The sequence below is a fragment of the Cucurbita pepo genome, chromosome 17 (genome assembly GCF_057944985.1).
Source record: "Cucurbita pepo subsp. pepo isolate OVF chromosome 17, ASM5794498v1, whole genome shotgun sequence".
Lineage (NCBI taxonomy): Eukaryota > Viridiplantae > Streptophyta > Magnoliopsida > Cucurbitales > Cucurbitaceae > Cucurbita > Cucurbita pepo.
In genome coordinates, this window is record NC_141814.1 from 13,142,717 (window position 1) to 13,158,969 (window position 16,253).

General features: G+C 32.4%; 2 protein-coding genes across 3 annotated transcripts; both read left to right on the top strand.

Moving 5' to 3' along the window:
- The first annotated feature begins 1,487 nt into the window (after positions 1 to 1,487).
- Positions 1,488 to 6,103, top strand: LOC111778205 (protein IQ-DOMAIN 13). Its single transcript, XM_023657895.2, has 6 exons — positions 1,488 to 1,685; positions 2,635 to 2,732; positions 3,281 to 3,625; positions 3,715 to 3,954; positions 5,172 to 5,303; positions 5,382 to 6,103. Exons 2-6 carry the CDS (start codon positions 2,658 to 2,660, stop codon positions 6,003 to 6,005), a joined length of 1,416 nt encoding a protein of 471 aa, XP_023513663.2. The 5' UTR covers positions 1,488 to 1,685; positions 2,635 to 2,657; the 3' UTR covers positions 6,006 to 6,103.
- Positions 6,104 to 11,785: 5,682 nt separating this feature from the next.
- Positions 11,786 to 16,162, top strand: LCR (Galactose oxidase/kelch repeat superfamily protein). 2 transcript variants are annotated; one of them, XM_023658859.2, is made up of 2 exons: positions 11,786 to 12,007; positions 14,740 to 16,162. In XM_023658859.2, the coding sequence occupies exons 1-2, from the start codon at positions 11,868 to 11,870 to the stop codon at positions 15,977 to 15,979; spliced, it is 1,380 nt and encodes a 459-aa protein (XP_023514627.2). In that variant the 5' UTR covers positions 11,786 to 11,867; the 3' UTR covers positions 15,980 to 16,162. The 2 variants fall into 2 exon arrangements, with proteins under 2 accessions (XP_023514627.2, XP_023514628.2); XM_023658860.2 differs by lacking the exon at positions 11,786 to 12,007 and adding an exon at positions 12,319 to 12,385.
- Positions 16,163 to 16,253: the final 91 nt, after the last annotated feature.

Below are 16,253 nucleotides of genomic sequence, written 5' to 3' on the forward strand. Positions count from 1 at the left end.
AGAACTAAATAAAATATTTTTACAAACTTTGAAATCTATTTATTTTTAAAAAAAATAGTATAAATAAATAAATTATTGGTACATCCAAACTTGACCTAATTAGAAGCCAATCAATTGCACCATTGGGGAATCAAGTATTGCTTAAAAGCCCTCTCTAAATTACCAACTTTCAAAGGAAGCTTAGTGGTTGAGTAATCAATATCAATGAATACGACCGTTATTATTTTAAGGTATGATAGTCTCGATATGTTCCTACGACACGGGTTCTTTTAGCATATTTTGTCCTATGCTTTCATTAGGGTGCGGTCTCGGTTAGGGTACATGCATTCATTCGAAGAAAGTTCCTTAAAAGATACCCAACGTAGAATTACTTTCGTTAAGGTGTAATCTCGGTTCATTCATGTCCTCTGCACTAAAAACTACTTGTATCATCGATAAATCCCGATTAGACTTCAATCACAATTGCAATTACTATTATCACGATTCTAATAATAATGTTTTAAGAACCGAACACGAATATTTATCGGCATAAATTGCACGTAACCCTAAAAGGGCAATTTTGGAATTTCAAACAAAAACATAAAAAAATATTTTTTTTATTTTGTCCCACCAAACATTTTTGTAAAAAAAAAAAAAAATTAAAGAAAATAAATATTAGATAGGATGGTTTTAACTAACTTAAATTATATTATACACAAAAAATTAATTAATTAATTGAATATAAATTTGAATTTGATGTGTAATAAAATTCTAAATATAAATTATATTCTTAATAAACTTTAAAATTATTAGACTAAATTTATAATATAAAAATACAAAAATATGATAACGAACAAAGCACGTGCCAGGATCGCCTGCTTCTCTGAAATTTCTGATCCGACGTCTCTTGTCGCATCCTTAAACGCTGTTCATCCCTGGCCCCACGATCTCACCAATAAGATTCTGACAAACGTGGAGTAATAGTAATCCTAGCAGCACATGCCCGTACACGATTAAATACCCTGTTAATAAATTAATTTTTTGAAAAAATTAAATTTGAACTAATACCTTTATTTATGCATATATTGTACTAAAAACCAATTATATATATTTATTTCTATTTTAATCCTCATTAAAAAAAAAATTGTGAAGAACCCTAAAGCAAGTCAAACTCTCGATTCTCGACCAAAAAAGTCAAAGTTTTTCCAACTATAGCTCGATGAGTCAAAGTGAATCAAAGTTGAAAAAAAAAAACCCAATATAATTAAAGGCTCTGATATTGTTTATAAGAGCATGGAAGCCGCTTCCAGATGGTAGCGGTGGGATTGAGCTGTTATATAACTATTTCAATTTTCGGGGACGATTAAAAATGAAATATAATGATGAAAAAAAAGGAAGGATAGATTATGATGATGAATTATTCTTACCATTGAAGTAAAGTTGGTAGGATTGAGTAAGAAAATGGCCAAGTGTGTTGTTTGTTTGTTTATAAAACGCTTGAAAAGGTGAAAGGTTGGGGTGAAAAGAAAAAGAAAGCCTAAATTTCATACACCAAACACAGATCTAAAGTTGTTTTCTTTGATTCACAAACAGATTTCAACAACATTTTGGTTTGAAGCTATGAAGCTAGAGAGAGAAAGATGAGAGAGATTAAGAACTGTTCTTCCCTCTCTCTTGTTCTTCATCCATCCAACCTTTCTTTTGAGGTACAAATTTATAGCTTTTGATCTATATTTTGTTCGATCTTTGTGTTTCTTCTTCATCTTTCTTCCAGATTTCGATAAATGAAAGATCTAAATCTTCGTGGGGTTTTTTTTGTTCGTAAAAATATTTAAATTTTTGATATCTGTAGAGGTGTATACCGATCATCTTTTCGAATTGAGTTGGTTTGGGTTGGGTTGGGTTGGATGGGATATCGGATTATTCTTTCCTTTTTTCTAGTTATTTAAAAAATTCTAATTATTCGTAAATCTTACATGTATACGGATCATGTACAAGTCACGGTACGTCACTAATATCAATTACAAACGGTGAATATTCTTAATTTTCGTAATAATTTGAAACGTAGAATAAAGTAGAGTTTGGTTGTAACTTTATTTTCGAGTTGGTCGAATTGACCCAACTAAAAAGTGTCAACTTGTTAAACGACCAAGATTCTCAGTATTTCAAAAATTCTATCGAACCCAATATGAACAACTCAACCTAGCTTTTATGGTTCGGGTTGACTAATTTGAGTTTTCCTCAATTTTATTATGAACACCCTACTAAACCGAACTTTTCGGTGTAAATTAAAAATATTATATATATATATATATATATATATATATATATATATATATATATATATATATATATATAATTTTAAGAGAATAGAAATTAAATAAATCTCATCTAAATATATTTTTTTTATTCCTATATTTCAAGCAATTTTTTATTTTTTTATAACAAAAAAAAAAATAATACTTAATTTTTATAATACGATCAAATCTCATAAATAGATTGATAAATTTTTATATTTATGAGAATTTTATCGAACCATAAGAATTAATTCTAATATTTAAAATTATAAAGACGGTTGAATTTATAATTTTAAAAAATAATTAAAATTATATATATATATATATATATTCTTATTATTGTGAATTTGTATTGTAGGGTTAAAAAGTAATGCTAGGCCCATGGGTAAAAAAGGAAGATGGATTGCTGCCATAAAGAGGGTTTTTACACCCAACTCCAAGGAAAAGCCACCAAATGTAAGTTAATTTTTTTTTACCCCTTTTTTTCACTCCATTAATAAAAAAAATAAAAAAATAAAAAAATACAGACACTTATCTTAAACTTTTAAAAGTTTCAATAATAATTTTTTTAAAAAAATAAAAAATATCTTTACAAGAATCCGTTAATATTATGTTTAAAAAATACGTTTAAACTTTTAAAAGTTTCAATAATAATTTTTTTAAAAAAATAAAAAATATCTTTACGAGAAACCGTTAATATTATGGTTAAAAAATACGTTTAAACTTTTAAAAGTTTCAATAATAATTTTTTTAAAAAAATAAAAAATATCTTTACGAGAAACCGTTAATATTATGGTTAAAAAATACGTTTAAACTTTTAAAAGTTTCAATAATAATTTTTTTAAAAAAATAAAAAATATCTTTACGAGAAACCGTTAATATTATGGTTAAAAAATACGTTTAAACTTTTAAAAGTTTCAATAATAATTTTTTTTTAAAAATAAAAAATATCTTTACGAGAAACCGTTAATATTATGTTTAAAAAATACGTTCGAATGGAGCAGGAATTTGAGAAGAGGAGCAATAAGGGAGTTGGAAAGCTAAGGCATGGAGAGTCCAATTCCTTGATTCCCTTGTTTAGGGAGCCAAGTAGTGTTGAGAAGATCTTCTTGGACTTTGAAAGAGAGCAACAAAGGGTAACATTTAGGCCTTCCTCACCACCAACCCCTCCCTTTGTTACCCCTAGAAATGCTTCTCCAAGACTCTCCTCTTCTCGACGACCCTCCCCGCCCGTCTCGCCTCCTAGAGTCAAAAACCGCCCTAAGACCTTCCGCTTTCGACCCGAACCCACTCTCCGATACCATCATGCATCTGCAACTAAAATCCAAGCTGCATACAGAGGCTACGTCGTAAGTTCTTCTTTAACCTAAATCATCGTTAAAGTAAGTTACGTTCGAATTTACGGGATTGGTGGTGTTGTTGGTTGGTATTATTATAGGCAAGGAGGAGCTTTAGAGCTTTGAAGGGGTTGGTGAGGCTTCAAGGAGTGGTGCGAGGCCAAAATGTGAAGAGGCAAACAATGAATGCAATGAAGCAAATGCAGCTGCTGGTTAGAGTTCAGTCTCAAATTCAGTCTCGGAGGATTCAAATGCTTGACACTCAAGCTCGCCAGCATCACGGCCCTAACCACAACGACCTCGACACTGCTTCGGGCGCCAAACTGGGCTTCACTCAACTTGTGAGTTCATTCATTCGTTTTTCGAATTGTTTTGATTTACTTGTTGTTTTCGTTTAGCCATGTAGAAGAATGAACCGAGGAAGATTCGACTAACCCTAGCGTGAAAATAGAGTTGAGTTTTTGAGTTTCGTAGTGATTTTAACGGGGTATTAACCAAACTAATCGAGTTGGTTGATTAGTTTGAGTATTTCTCATTCTTTTGGTTATGTGTCGGTTTTGGTCAATTCCAAATAGAATTGACCTATTACTCATTCTTTTGGTGTCAGTTTTGGTCAATACCAAGTAGAATTGACCTATTATAAATCCTTTTGATTTTGTCGGTAAAGTTGACATGTTATACATCCTTTTGGTTTTGAATCAGTTTTAGTCGATACTAAATAGAGTTAACTTGTTACACATTCTTTTGATTTTGTGTTAATTTTGGTCAACACCAAGTAGAATTGACTTATTACACATCCTTTTGGTTATGTATCATTTTTAGTTAATACCAGATAGAATTGACCTATTAGCATCCTTTTGGTTTTGTGTCGGTTTTGGTCAATACCAAACAGAGTTGACCTATAATACGTCCTTTTGATTTTGTGTCGGTTTTGGTCAATACCAAGTAAAGTTGACCTCTTTTGGTTTTGAGTCGATTTTAGTCAATACCAAATAGAGTTGACCTATTACACATCCTTTTGATTTTGTGTCACTTTTGGTCAACACCAAGTAGAATTGACCTATTACACATCCTTTCGGTTGTGCATCGATTTTGGTCAATACCAAGTAGAATTGTCCTATTGTGCATCCTTTTGGTTTTGTGTCGGTTTTAGTCAATACCAAACATAGTTGACCTTTTACACACTTGTATCGGCCCAAGCCCACTCCCAGTAGATATTGTCCTTTTTGGGTTTTCCCTCCCAAGCTTCCCCTCAAAACGCGTATGCTAGGAAGAGGTTTCCACACCCTTATAAAGAATACTTCATTTACTCCCAAACCGATGTGGGATCTCACAACATCCTTTTAAATTCGTGTCGGTTTTGGTCAATATTAAGTAGAATCAACCTATTACCCATCCTTTTGACATTATGTGTCAGTTTTGGTCAATACCGAGAAGAAGTGACCTATTACACATCCTTTTGGTTTCGTGTCGGTTTTAGTCAATACCAAATACATTTCAACTAACAAGCATTTAGATTCAATTTTAAAACTAACAATGGAAGAATATAAACATACAGTCAGAGGCAGCTAACCAAGAAGATTGGGATGATAGCTTACTTACAAGACAAGAAATAGAAGCAAGATTGCAAAGAAAAGCTGAAGCCATAATGAAAAGGGAGAGAGCCATGGCTTATGCTTATTCCCATCAGGTTCTTTACCAAATTACCCTCAAAACTACCTTATTTTTAACTCAATTTGTATTCAAAATTAAGTAATTTCCATTGTAGCTATGGAAGGCCAGTCCAAATTCAGCTCAAGCCGTCATGGCAGACATAAGAGCTGCCGGATATCCACGGTGGTGGAACTGGCTAGACCGCCAGCAACCACCATCAACCGCACCATCAGAGCCCCAAACCCTACAAAACTTCCTCCAAGCACCTCAAACTCCAAGCAAACACCTCCCAAAACTGACACGAAACTCCCCGGCAGCGTTCCGAATGCCGCCGGGCGGAAGCTCGAGATGGTATTCGAGACCAAAAGGCAGCATGAATGGAGCTGAATGTTGTTCACCATATGATGTAGGACTCAAAGATGATGAAAGCCTCACGAGCTGCCCTCCTTTCACAGTCCCACGGTACATGACACCGACAGTCTCAGCCAAAGCCAAGCTAAGAGGCTGCGCCACTCCGCCGCCAATTGATACTCATTCTTCCAAAACAAGGCTTTCATTTGGTTTCAAATGGAACAAACCCAATTTGTTCTCAAATTCAAAGAAGGATTCGGGTGATAAGAATGCTCAAATGGGTTTGAACAAGATCCAATCTTTGCAATCTTTGAGCAATTTGAGCTTGGATTCTACTGCTTCCTTGCCTGCTGGGGTTGGAAGGAAGCCATTTAATAGATTTGTGTGATTATTATTAATTTTTTTTTTTTTACTCTTATTATTGAATGAGTGTAAACTAATAATGGGATTTATTGTCTTTTTAATAACCTATTTCTTGTCGTTGTTTCCTTAAATTTTACGAATTTTTTTTTTTTTTTTTTTTTTTTTTTTTTTTTTGTGTTTTAAAGAAGAAAAATAAATTTAAAATGGAAAATTATGTAATTAATCCTTACGAACCAACGACAAAATTAGTAGAAAGTGGGGGTGATAAAAGATGGTCTAAAACCTAAGGATTGAACACACGAGCAAAGCTTAAAGCAAAGCCAAATTCCCATAATGATCATCCAAACCCTCCTCTCCTCTCCTCCATCATGATGTAGCATCATCATTTCTAGGTAGTAAAATGACGAAAATACCCTTTCTCTCTCTAGAAGGAAAAAAAAAAAAGAAAAAGAATTTTGAGTAAAAGGGTATCTGTTTCTCTCTCCTCCCTAGACAAGAGAAATGATTACCCACCTCAACTCCATCCCCATCCCTTCCTTGGTTTTGCCAAACCTAATCATTCATTTTTTCCTTTTTCTTTCTTTTTAAACCTCTTCTCTCTTCTTTTCTTTTTCCTATATTTCTCATCATCACCTCTTTCTTTCCCATTTTACCCTTACTTTTTTCATTTTTTACCTTCCCTGCCCTTCCCATTTTTTTCCTTATTTATTTTATTTATTTATATATATATATATATATAAGGTTAGTTAGAATTTAACTCGAGTATATCATATTTAAGAAAAATAAGATAAAAGATAATTAGGTAGCACGTTTCCATATGGTAGTAGGTCTCATTTATTAAATATTTTTAATACTCGACTAAAAGTAAAAACATGCCGAAAAATACGGTATACGTTTCAATACTCGACTAAAAGTAAAAACATGCCGAAAATACGTTATACGTTTCAATACTCGACTAAAAGTAAAAACATGCCGAAAATACATTATACGTTTCAATACTCGACTAAAAGTAAAAACATGCCGAAAATACGTTATACGTTTCAATACTGAACTAAAAGTAAAGACATGCCAAAAATACGTTATACATTTCAATACTCGACTAACAGTAAAAAAATGCCGAAAATACGTTATACGTTTCGATACTCAACTAAAAGTAAAAACATGCCGAAAAATATGGTATACGTTTCGATACTCAACTAAAAGTAAAAACATGCCGAAAATATGTTATACATTTCCATACTTAACTAAAAGTAAAAACATGCCGAAAAATAGGTTATACATTTCAATATTGAACTAAAAGTCATGCCGAAAATACGTTATACGTTTCAATATTCGACTAAAAGTAAAGACATGCCGAAAATACGTTATACGTTTCAATACTCGACTAAAAGTAAAAACATACCAAAAATATATGGTATACGTCTCAACTAAAAGTAAAAACATGCCGAAAATATGTTATACGTTTCAATATTTAACTAAAAGTAAAAACATGTCGAAAATATGTTTACGTTGCCATACTAAACTAAAAGTAAAAACATGCCGAAAATACGTTATACGTTTCAATACTTGACTGAAAGTAAAAACATGCCAAAAAATACGGTATACAGTTGAATACTTAACTAAAAGTAAGAACATGCCGAAAATACGTTATACGTTTCAATACTCGACTAAAAGTAAAAACATGCTGAAAAATACGTTATACGTTTCAATACTCAACTAAAAGTAAGAACATGCCGAAAAATACGTTACATTATACATTTCAGTACTTAACTAAAAGTAAAAACATGCCGAAAATACGTTATAAAGTCAAAGATAGCTTAAAGTCCGTTTTGTTTTTTTGTTATTGGGTTACATAAACGCGTGAAATTTATTTAAAGTATAGGATAGAAAGTGAATTTTTTTCAAATTATAGGGACAAAATTGACAAAACGAAAAATACTTTATACGGTTCAATACTCAGCTAAAAGTAAAGACATGTCGAAAATACGTTATACATTTCAATACTCAACTAAAAGTAAAAACATGCCGAAAATATGTTATAAAGTCAAAGTCAGGTTAAAGTCCGTTTTGTTTTTTTGTTATTCGGTTACATAACGCGTGAAATTTAATTAAAATATAGGATAGAAAGTAAATTTTTTCAAATTATAGGGACAAAATTGACAAAACGAAAAATACGTTCTACAGTTCAAAACTCAACTAAAAGTAAAAACATGCCGAAACTACATTATACATTTCAGTACTCAATTGAAAGTAAGAACATGCCGAAAATACATTATACGTTTCAATACTCAACTAAAAGTAAGAACATGCGGAAAAATATGTTACGTTATACACTTCAGTACTCAACTAAAAGTAAAAACATGCCGAAAATACGTTATAAAGTCAAAGTCAGCTTAAAATCCGTTTGGTTTTTTTTGTTATTCGGTTACAAAAACGCGTAAAATTTAATTAAAGTATAGGATAGAAAGTGAAATTTTTTCAAATTATAGGGACAAAATTGACCAAACGAAAAATAAAATATTTTACGAAAGAAACTCAAAAATAATAAAATTAAAATTTGTCCCCAATCAATATTTTTATTATTATTATTTTAGAGATTTCCTTTGCAATTTACTTCGAGTAAATAAAATAAGATAAAAAAATAAGTCGGTAGCACGATTCATGTCGTATCCGTTTTCATATGGTAGGTCTCATTTATTAAATTTTTTTAATACTCGACTAAAAATAAGAAAATGCCAAAAAATACGTTATACACTTTAATACTCAACTAAAAGTAAAAACATGCCGAAAATACGTTATAAAGTCAAAGTCAGTTTAAGGTCGGTTTTGTTTTTTTGTTATTCGGTTACAAAAACGCGTAAAATTTAATTAAAGTATAGGATCGAAAGTGAAATTTTTTCAAATTATAGGGACAAAATTGAGAAAACGAAAAATAAAATTTTTTAAGAAAAAAACTCAAAAATAATAAAATTAAAATTTGTCCCCCAATCAATATTTTTATTATTATTTATTTTGCCACGTCATTAAGTAGGGTTTGTCGCATGATTTACCCAACAACTTTAGGCTGTATTTGCTTCCAAAATAATAATAATAATAATAATATAATATATAAAATAATATTTAAAAAAATAAATGGAGGTTGAGAGTTAAATCCTAACCGTTTATTAGGTAAGGGAAAATTGGTGGCTACGAAGCACATACTTACAAGTTAGGGCAAAAAAGCTTGGGGCTTTACTTTTTCTTAAAGCTCGTTTCAACTTTTTATTTTATTTTATTATTATTAAATAAAATTGACCGATTGATTTCAATGGCTCGGGATGCGAATATAAGCCTTACATTAATTACAACTCGAAACCATGTTGGGTATGAAGCCTCTTGAGTCGTACCGAGATTTATAATATAAAGTTGATAATAGGACTAATAAAATTAATACATTCAAGATTTTGGTTTAATCCCGAACCTTACGAGAACTTGAGGATATAATATGTAATGACCCATATCCACCGCTAGCAGATATAGTCCTCTTTGTGCTTTTCTTTTCGGGCTTCCCCTCAAGACTTTAAAACGCAGGGGAAAGTTTACACACCCTTATAAATGGTGGTTTGTTATTTCTCTAATCAATATGGGACATCACATAATAAGTTTGAAAATATTTAAATGAAAAAAATTATATAATTAAATTTATTTATTTATCATTAAAAAAAGGAAAATTAATGATTTGGATTCATTTGAGTGGGTCAAAAGGGAATAGCTCTAGTCAACAAGTCAATAAACATGTCTTGTTTTATTTTGTATTTCAAACTTAGAGTAAAAAGGCCAATAAAAAAAAAAAAAAAAAAAAAAAAAAGTACATTTTACTTTACATTTTTGTTGATTGAGAGAGGTCTTTTTCTCCTTTATTTTGGTCCCACTTGTAAAAACCCTAAAATAAATTATTAAATATAATAGTAACACGAGAGTATCTATTAACGTGTTCGAGACCCAGAAGAATAGGTCGAGTTTGAGAAGCTCGTCAACTAAAAAAGAAAATTTATGTCTTTTTTATAACTCGATTTCTTTTTTTATTCTTGAAATTTAAAATTAATTTATTTGAGTATAATTATTAAAAATTTTGTTAAATAAATTAAAAAAACTATAAATTTTAAGATATATTATTTTAATAATTTAATTGGGTTGAAACCAAACACAAATATTATTTATTTATATAAAATTTTAACAGCTCTCATGTAATATTAAAATTATTTTTTATTTTAGAAATTTTATTTCTAAATATTTATCTTAAACAAAATAAAGATTCAATTTTTAATTATTATATAATGTTAATGAGGTCCAAAAAAATTCATTACATTTTATTTTATTTTATTTTTAAATTTTAATTCTAAATACGTGGCATTGTATGGTTAAATTACTTTTTATACATATACTAGCGCCAATTTTATTTATATACTTTTATTTTTTTGTCAAATTACAATTTTACCCCTATATCTTATTTTATTAATTTCATTCATCTTTTTTTGTAAATAAATATAAAGTTAAATATAAATGTTTACAAGTAATTTTTGTAATTTATAAAGGGCATAATTGCATGAACTTCATAAATTGGAAGGGTATTTTTGTAATTTTGTAAAAATATTATTATTTGGTAAATTAGAGAAAGTGTAAATGAAATGAGTGGGATGATTTTAATTTAAAGAAAAAGATGAAAAAAAAATAAAAATAAAAAAAGAAAAAGAAAAAGAAAAAGAAAAAAAGAAATATAATAATTGGAAGGGGTAATAATGAGCATAATGAGGAATGAGTAGGAAAAAATAGAGAGCGGGACGGGGTCCGTCAACTTGGTTTGGTACTTCCGTAATTTTAACAAAATCATCATTTCTCAATTTTATTTTTTCCCCATTAAATTAAATTTAAAATTAAATAAATAATAATAATAATAAAACCTACCTGGTGGGCCACTCAATGCCGTGTGCCTTTTTTCTTAAAAAAAAAAAATATATATATATATATATGATTGATTTTATCTCAGCCGTTCATCTTCCTCATCTACCGTCTTCTCATCACCATCCAATTCCTTCTCTCTCCACACACACGTGGATTCATGTTGTTCCACTTTTCCAATTTCCTTTTTTGCCCCCACCTGGAATCTACATCATTAATTCCCCATTTTTTTTTTTTACTCTTTTACCCTCCTCTTAACCCGGTCCGCTCCCTCCTCAAATTAAATATACAAATACTATATATATATATATAAATGATGGTTAAAAATAGCTAATTATAATTAAGCCTAATTCAAACCCTTTTAATCAGCTTTTATAATGTTTTTAATTTTATGTTGACATTAATATATTTGAATAATTATTAAATATAATGTCGTCTCAGATTATTCACATACTCTATATAGTTATTATTTAATTTGTTTTTATTTTAAATTAGATTAATGAGGTAATTGAAGTATAATCTAAAATTTAGGGTTATTTGATATAATTTAACCTAAATTTATAATGAGAGAAAAAGCGAAACGGTTGGGTTGAACCGAACCGTTTGAGTAAGAAGAAAAATGAGAGAGGGGTAAAATGGGAAGAAGGAAAGAGAAAAGACGAGTGAAAAAGAAAATGAAAAAAGGGGGGAAAAATAAATAAATAAATAAAAGGATTTGGTTAACGGAGGGGGGGGGGGGGGGGGAAATGAAAGATGCGTGCGGGTTCAGTACATTCATGGAAAAATCATGTGGGGCGGATGACGTGGCGGAATGTGATTGGCTGATCAAATGCAAAGGAGAAAAAAACACCCCCAGAAAGAGGTTAATTTAGAGAGCAGGAAAAAGGGAAGAAAGAAGAGAGAGAAAGCTCGGAAGAAAGGGAAGAGAGAGAAGGGGAGCTCTCTGGGCATGGAAGGCCTGGCCATGCTTAGGCAGCTCATCGGTCAGCTTCAAGAGCTTTTGCAATTCTATCACTCCCATCCTCCTCCACCTCCGCCACCGCCGGCGCACCATCAACTGCCTCTCACCCTAGCTTCTGCTCACCAAAGGTTTTCCATCTCAATTTAACGCGCTTTCCTCTTCCTCCGATCTCTATCTTCTTTCTTTCTCCACCATCAGTTTCCGTAATGCGATGTTTACAAACTTCTACTGAAGTTTTCAGTAGGTATTTTGGTGGATGTGTCTTGCTTAATTCGTGTGATTTTTGTTTTTGGAGCTTTTGCTTCGGTGTTCATTTCTCGCTTTTGTTGTTAGTTTGTTTGTGTTTCTTTGCTGTTTCTGTAAGTTTTGGTTCTTGTTTCTATTGCGTAATGTAATTTTTCGATTTTGGTGAAATTGACTTCGTCTTCTTTGAATTCAGGTTCTGATAGTGTTATTGGGAATCGGGGAATCGGGGATCGGTTGCGAGTTCGGTGTGGTTGAATTCGGTTTGGAATTTGGTTTCCTTGATTTTCGAGTTTGAACTGTTTGAATTTGTGATTTGATTTTGCTTACTCTAGGGGTTTTTGTTGTAATGCGTGATTGAAGAATCTCTGCTATTGTTTTTCCTCGAACTTCGTTGAGTTGATAACTAATTCATATCAAATGGAAAGGAGTGAGTTGAAAAAGCCTTGGGTGTTTTATGGGTAGCCCCTTTTCAAGAAGGGGAGAAAAGGGGATAACTGACTAGAGAGAAAGGCAGGGCCTTAAAAAGTCGAAAGAATCTAAGAATTCGGAACTGTGCTTAAGGAAAATCTAGAAGGTTTAGGAATCATCTTGTAGTTGTAACCACCTAATTGAGTTTATTGATTTGATTCATGTATTATGTGTCATTACTTGAATTGGGATTTGTTTTATATTTGGGGCATAAATAAAACTAAGCTATTTGATTTAGTAAACCGTCCTTTAGTGAGTAGTGGATCATTTGGCTACAGTAATCAGACCATAATTTTTGGAGGGGAAGATCTTAATATACTTGATGGTGAAAACATATGATATAATGCTTAGTTAAGTTTACATTAGTAATTTCAATGACTTTTAGAATGGCGATGGCTTAAACGATTGGTGCCGGGTGAAATGCCCATAGACATGGTTGATAATGGAATAAAAAACTGCGAGGAGGTGCAATAGTAAGAACCAAGTTGATTGGAGAGTTGCTGACTTGCGAAATCGTGAATATGTTATCTCTAATGGCTACCTGGTAATGTATCGAGCCTAAGACAGTGAAAAACTTGTAAGGCTACTGAACTTTATCAATCACTCTATTGGGAAGCTACCCGAATGAGGGTCCAAGTCGTCGTTTAGAGAACTTGTGGACTAATTGAAAATGCCTATGTGGAGAATTTAGTCATGATGCCAGTATCATTTATTTGACATGATCTATTGTTTTTAGTGTCCACGAACCATCAGCTTGCTATTCATCAAGTAGACAATCCTTATTTGTCATGATCTTTGAGCTTCTTCTTCTTCTTCTTTTTTTTTTTTTGGAATTATTTTGGCTTTTTTTTTTCTCATTTTTGTGTTATCATTTACAACTTCTGTTTATAATTTTTCATTGTTTCTTTTTAAATTTGATTTTGCAAATACTGATAGGAGTGAGAGATATGGAGCGGGATTGTATATCTTGCTGATGTGCCTTTTCTTGTAATTCAAATGATCATTTGTCTATCATTTGCCTTGGCTCTATTTCACTTTATTTGTTCCTTGTAACACTTAATTCCATCATTAGAATGAGAGTTTTTTTTTTTTTTTTTTTTTTTTTTTGTTCTCAATGAAGGTTTTGGCTCTTTATAGAGGGAGAGTGGAAAACAAAAAAAAAAAAAAAAAACATTAGAATGAGAGGTCCATACAGGAAAGTGGTGTCTAAAAGTGTCAGATTTTAACTTCTAGGACAATTTTTTAACTGGGCTTTTCTACGTTTCTTGTAATCCTCCTTTACCCAAGTTGTAGTAACCACTGCATCCATTTGAACTTGGCACGATTTTCATCCCTTTTGTTGAGAATGGACTAAATTTTAACAATGTAGATCAGCAGAATAAGTGAGACAAAGTAGGGACAAAAACTCTTAGAAAGAAATTACTTGGATGTCTACTTTTTGTTTCAATAGTTAAATGTATGTAGCTGAAAATTCAGTTGGGCTGGGAGATGTTCTACTCGTTTGTAGGGTGTGCTTTTTATCTGGTTTCAATTTTATTCGGGTCTCGGTATTGTGATGCAATTGAGATAAGGTCAATGTTTGGAAATTTGGAAGTTGGTTGGGAATATTCAGTGACCAAGTCATACAATTATATATATTGCTAGTCATTCGGTCAATTGCTGTGAAAATGCTTTATCTTAAAAATGTTTAAATAAAATCATCAAGAAACAAACGATTATTGGAGTGTTATGATTTAAAAGTGTCTTTCAATTTATAGAACTGTCTTGTTCTTCCTCCTCTTTCGTTTTGGATTCTCTTTTACTAACCTATGATATTTGGAGATATATTTTAATAATTAGTTAGGGAATATATTTGAGATATTTTGGGAGTTTAGTATTATATTTTATCTTAGATTTGATTAACTTATTTACAAGATTTAGTTAGTTATATATTTTTTTCTGATTTTTAGGTATTAGTTGATAGTTAGTATTCTATTTAAACGTGGTAATCATTAATGAAGGAAGATCATACTTTTGATCCCAAATCCATTTCTATTTCTCATTCTTAACACCTTGTAACTTGTCATGTTTAATGTGATCATAAGACTTTTGTTGAGAACCCTGGTCTGGAGCAGTATATGACGATTTTAAATTTACTTTTGCACAGGTGGTGCTTCAAAGATATTGATGACAATTCTGCAGATGATTTTTATGGTCTTGTAATTGCGGCTGGTAGATCAGGAAATTGTCGGATGACCGAAGCTTGTGTGCTTCCACCTGTTAAAAAACCAAGAAAGGAACGAAACCGAGGAAAATTGTCTGGATCAGCAGCAGCAACTGAGGCGATGGATGAAGAAATTTGGAAAGATTTCCCAGAAGACCTTTTTGAAGCTGTCATTGCAAGACTTCCCATTGCTACATTCTTCCGCTTTCGTGCTGTTTGCCAAAGATGGAACTCGCTGCTAAACTCTGAAACTTATGCTCTTTACCGTGCTCAAGTCCCGCAAACTACCCCCTGGTTCTACACCATTACTCATGACATGGTTAGTTCGGGAGCCATATACGACCCTTCTTCCAACAAATGGTACCATCCATCCATTTCATCTCAGCCTGTTAGATTACTCGTCCAGCCTGTTGCATCTGCTGGAGGGCTTGTGTGCTTGCTTGATTTCAGTCATAAGAACTTCTTTGTATGCAATCCTCTAACCCAATCTTTTAAAGAGTTGCCAGCTAGATCAGTTGAAGTGTGGTCTCGTGTTGCAGTAGGGATGACTCTAAATGGAAGTTCGGCCAGTGGGGGCTACAAGATCTTATGTCTGGGCTGTGATGGAGAGTATGAGGTTTACGACTCCATAGAAAACTCGTGGACTCATCCTCGGAGCATGCCTTCCACAATTAAGCTTCCATTAACCCTGAAACACCGCTCACAAGCTGTCTCCATTGACAACTTTGTTTACTTCATGCGTTCGGATCCTGAAGGGATTATGTCCTACAACATGGTCACTGGGATTTGGAACGAGTTTATAGTTCCCTCTCCGCGCCATCTGACAGACCATACACTTGCAGACTTCGGGGGCCGGCTCATGCTCGTGGGGTTGTTGACGAAAAATGCTGCCACATGCGTGTGTATATGGGAGCTGCAGAAGATGACTCTCTTATGGAAGGAGGTTGACAGAATGCCAAACATATGGTGCTTGGAGTTTTATGGAAAGCACGTTAGAATGAATTGCTTGGGAAACAAAGGGTTGCTCATGCTGTCCTTAAGATCAAGGCAAATGAACAGATTGGTTACGTACGACGTGACGAGCAAGGAATGGTTGAAGGTTCCCGTGTTGCCTCGCGGGAGGAAGCGACAATGGATAACATGCGGCACTGCATTTTACCCTTGCCCAACTGCTGTGGCTTAACTTAGCTTTTGCAGACATGTACACTCAATGGACGAAGTTGGTTGTTGTTTTAACTTGTGTAAGCTTTCTTTCTTAACCACGCTTGCCTTCTGTGCAACTGCGTGTTTCGTGATCTTGTAGTTTTACTTTTGATGAACTAGATTTTCCCAAAAAATTAGACCTTTTCTGGTTTTGGTGTACAAAGTTAACCTGTTTTTTTGGCTAAAAAAGAAATTGAAGAACCTTCTTTTGGGTCAATAATTTTGGCTAAAAATGCATGTAAAGTCTCCATTTT

What these genes read in the sequence shown, in the direction of transcription:
- LOC111778205 (XM_023657895.2), top strand. Translation starts at nt 2,658, where the DNA reads ATGGGTAAAAAAGGAAGATGGATTGCTGCCATAAAGAGGGTTTTTACA. An exon ending in CCAAGGAAAAGCCACCAAAT is followed by an intron (nt 2,733 to 3,280) that starts GTAAGTTAATTT and finishes CGAATGGAGCAG; the next exon opens with GAATTTGAGAAGAGGAGCAA. An exon ending in CTGCATACAGAGGCTACGTC is followed by an intron (nt 3,626 to 3,714) that starts GTAAGTTCTTCT and finishes GTATTATTATAG; the next exon opens with GCAAGGAGGAGCTTTAGAGC.
- LCR (XM_023658859.2), top strand. Translation starts at nt 11,868, where the DNA reads ATGGAAGGCCTGGCCATGCTTAGGCAGCTCATCGGTCAGCTTCAAGAG. An exon ending in CTAGCTTCTGCTCACCAAAG is followed by an intron (nt 12,008 to 14,739) that starts GTTTTCCATCTC and finishes ACTTTTGCACAG; the next exon opens with GTGGTGCTTCAAAGATATTG.